Source organism: Limulus polyphemus, unplaced genomic scaffold (genome assembly GCF_000517525.1).
Source record: "Limulus polyphemus unplaced genomic scaffold, Limulus_polyphemus-2.1.2 Scaffold6361, whole genome shotgun sequence".
Taxonomy (NCBI): Eukaryota; Metazoa; Arthropoda; class Merostomata; order Xiphosura; family Limulidae; genus Limulus; species Limulus polyphemus.
In genome coordinates this window covers 29,706-30,839 of record NW_013671971.1, presented here as the reverse complement: position 1 = coordinate 30,839, position 1,134 = coordinate 29,706, and the positions used below count along the sequence as shown (strand labels likewise).

The 1,134-nt window shown below is 28.0% G+C and overlaps 1 protein-coding gene across 1 annotated transcript in view; it reads right to left on the bottom strand.

Annotated features, from left to right (window-relative positions):
• The window catches only part of LOC106473642 (cytoplasmic dynein 2 heavy chain 1-like), a gene marked incomplete at its 3' end in the record, with an annotated part of 44,873 nt that overhangs the window by 24,906 nt on the left and 18,833 nt on the right, over positions 1-1,134 (bottom strand). Inside the window, exon 9 of the mRNA XM_022402048.1 lies at positions 528-672. Within this exon, the coding sequence (XP_022257756.1) occupies positions 528-672 (145 nt within the window). The remainder of the gene's footprint in view (positions 1-527; positions 673-1,134) is intronic.

Here is a 1,134-nt window from a genome sequence, read left to right as displayed (position 1 = left end):
TGAATATGTCTGTAAAGTTAGTATGTTTAGTGAAACACCTTCCTATAGAATACATCTGTAAAGTTAGTATGTTTAGTGAAACTCCTTCTTCTAGAATATGTCTGTAAAGTTAGTATGTTCAGTGAAACACCTTCCTCTAGAATATGTCTGTAAAGTTAGTATGTTTAGTGAAACTCCTTCCTATAGAATGTGTGTAAAATCAGTATGTTTATTGAAACTCTTTTCACTTTGATACACGTGTAAAACTTATATGTTTCATTCACCTCTTACTATAATACATCTTGTTAGTTTATGTTTATCTTTTATGTAAGAAGGGAGAGATCTTATTTATGTATTTGCTTTGTATATATATCATCAATTTTCAGCATAAAACAAATAGAATTTTAGGTTACTTGTGATTAAAAGTTTCATAGATAGTATTTATTTTATATTCACACTTCCAGCATATAAAATTGGAACTTTATTACCAAACCAAGAAGTCCTTTTGGTGGAAGTTACACAAATTCAAGTATATCACAACCATTTACCTTTTCATACTGACCCAAGATGTGTCAAGGATCCCCATGAGTCGTAGCACTCCTTCCAAGATATCTCTAATGACATCTGGTGGAGCTCTGAGTGAACGTATCTCGGACAGTGACTCAGCTTTAATGTTACCAACTGCTGCCTTGGCTATATGGGGTTAAAAATTGTGAAGGTATTTTTACACGTTATTTTTATTTATGGCAATCAACAGTACTTAATGATGTATAAACAATACACAATTTTAAAATGCACTTAATTAAAAAATTAGAAAGAATAAAAGACTTTGTAACAAAAATACACACACATAAACATATATGTATATTTCTAAATACCAGTAAATAATGAAATGTTTGTAATAAACTTTATCATTAACTTTGTAACAAAAATACACACACACACACATATATGTATCTTCTTAAATACCAGTAAATAATGAAATGTATGTAATAAACTTTATCATTAACTTTGTAACAAAAATACACACACATAAACATATATGTATATTCTTAAATACCAGTAAATAATGAAATGTTTGTAATAAACTTTATCATTAACTTTGTAACAAAAATACACACACATAAACATATATGTATATTCTTAAATACCAGT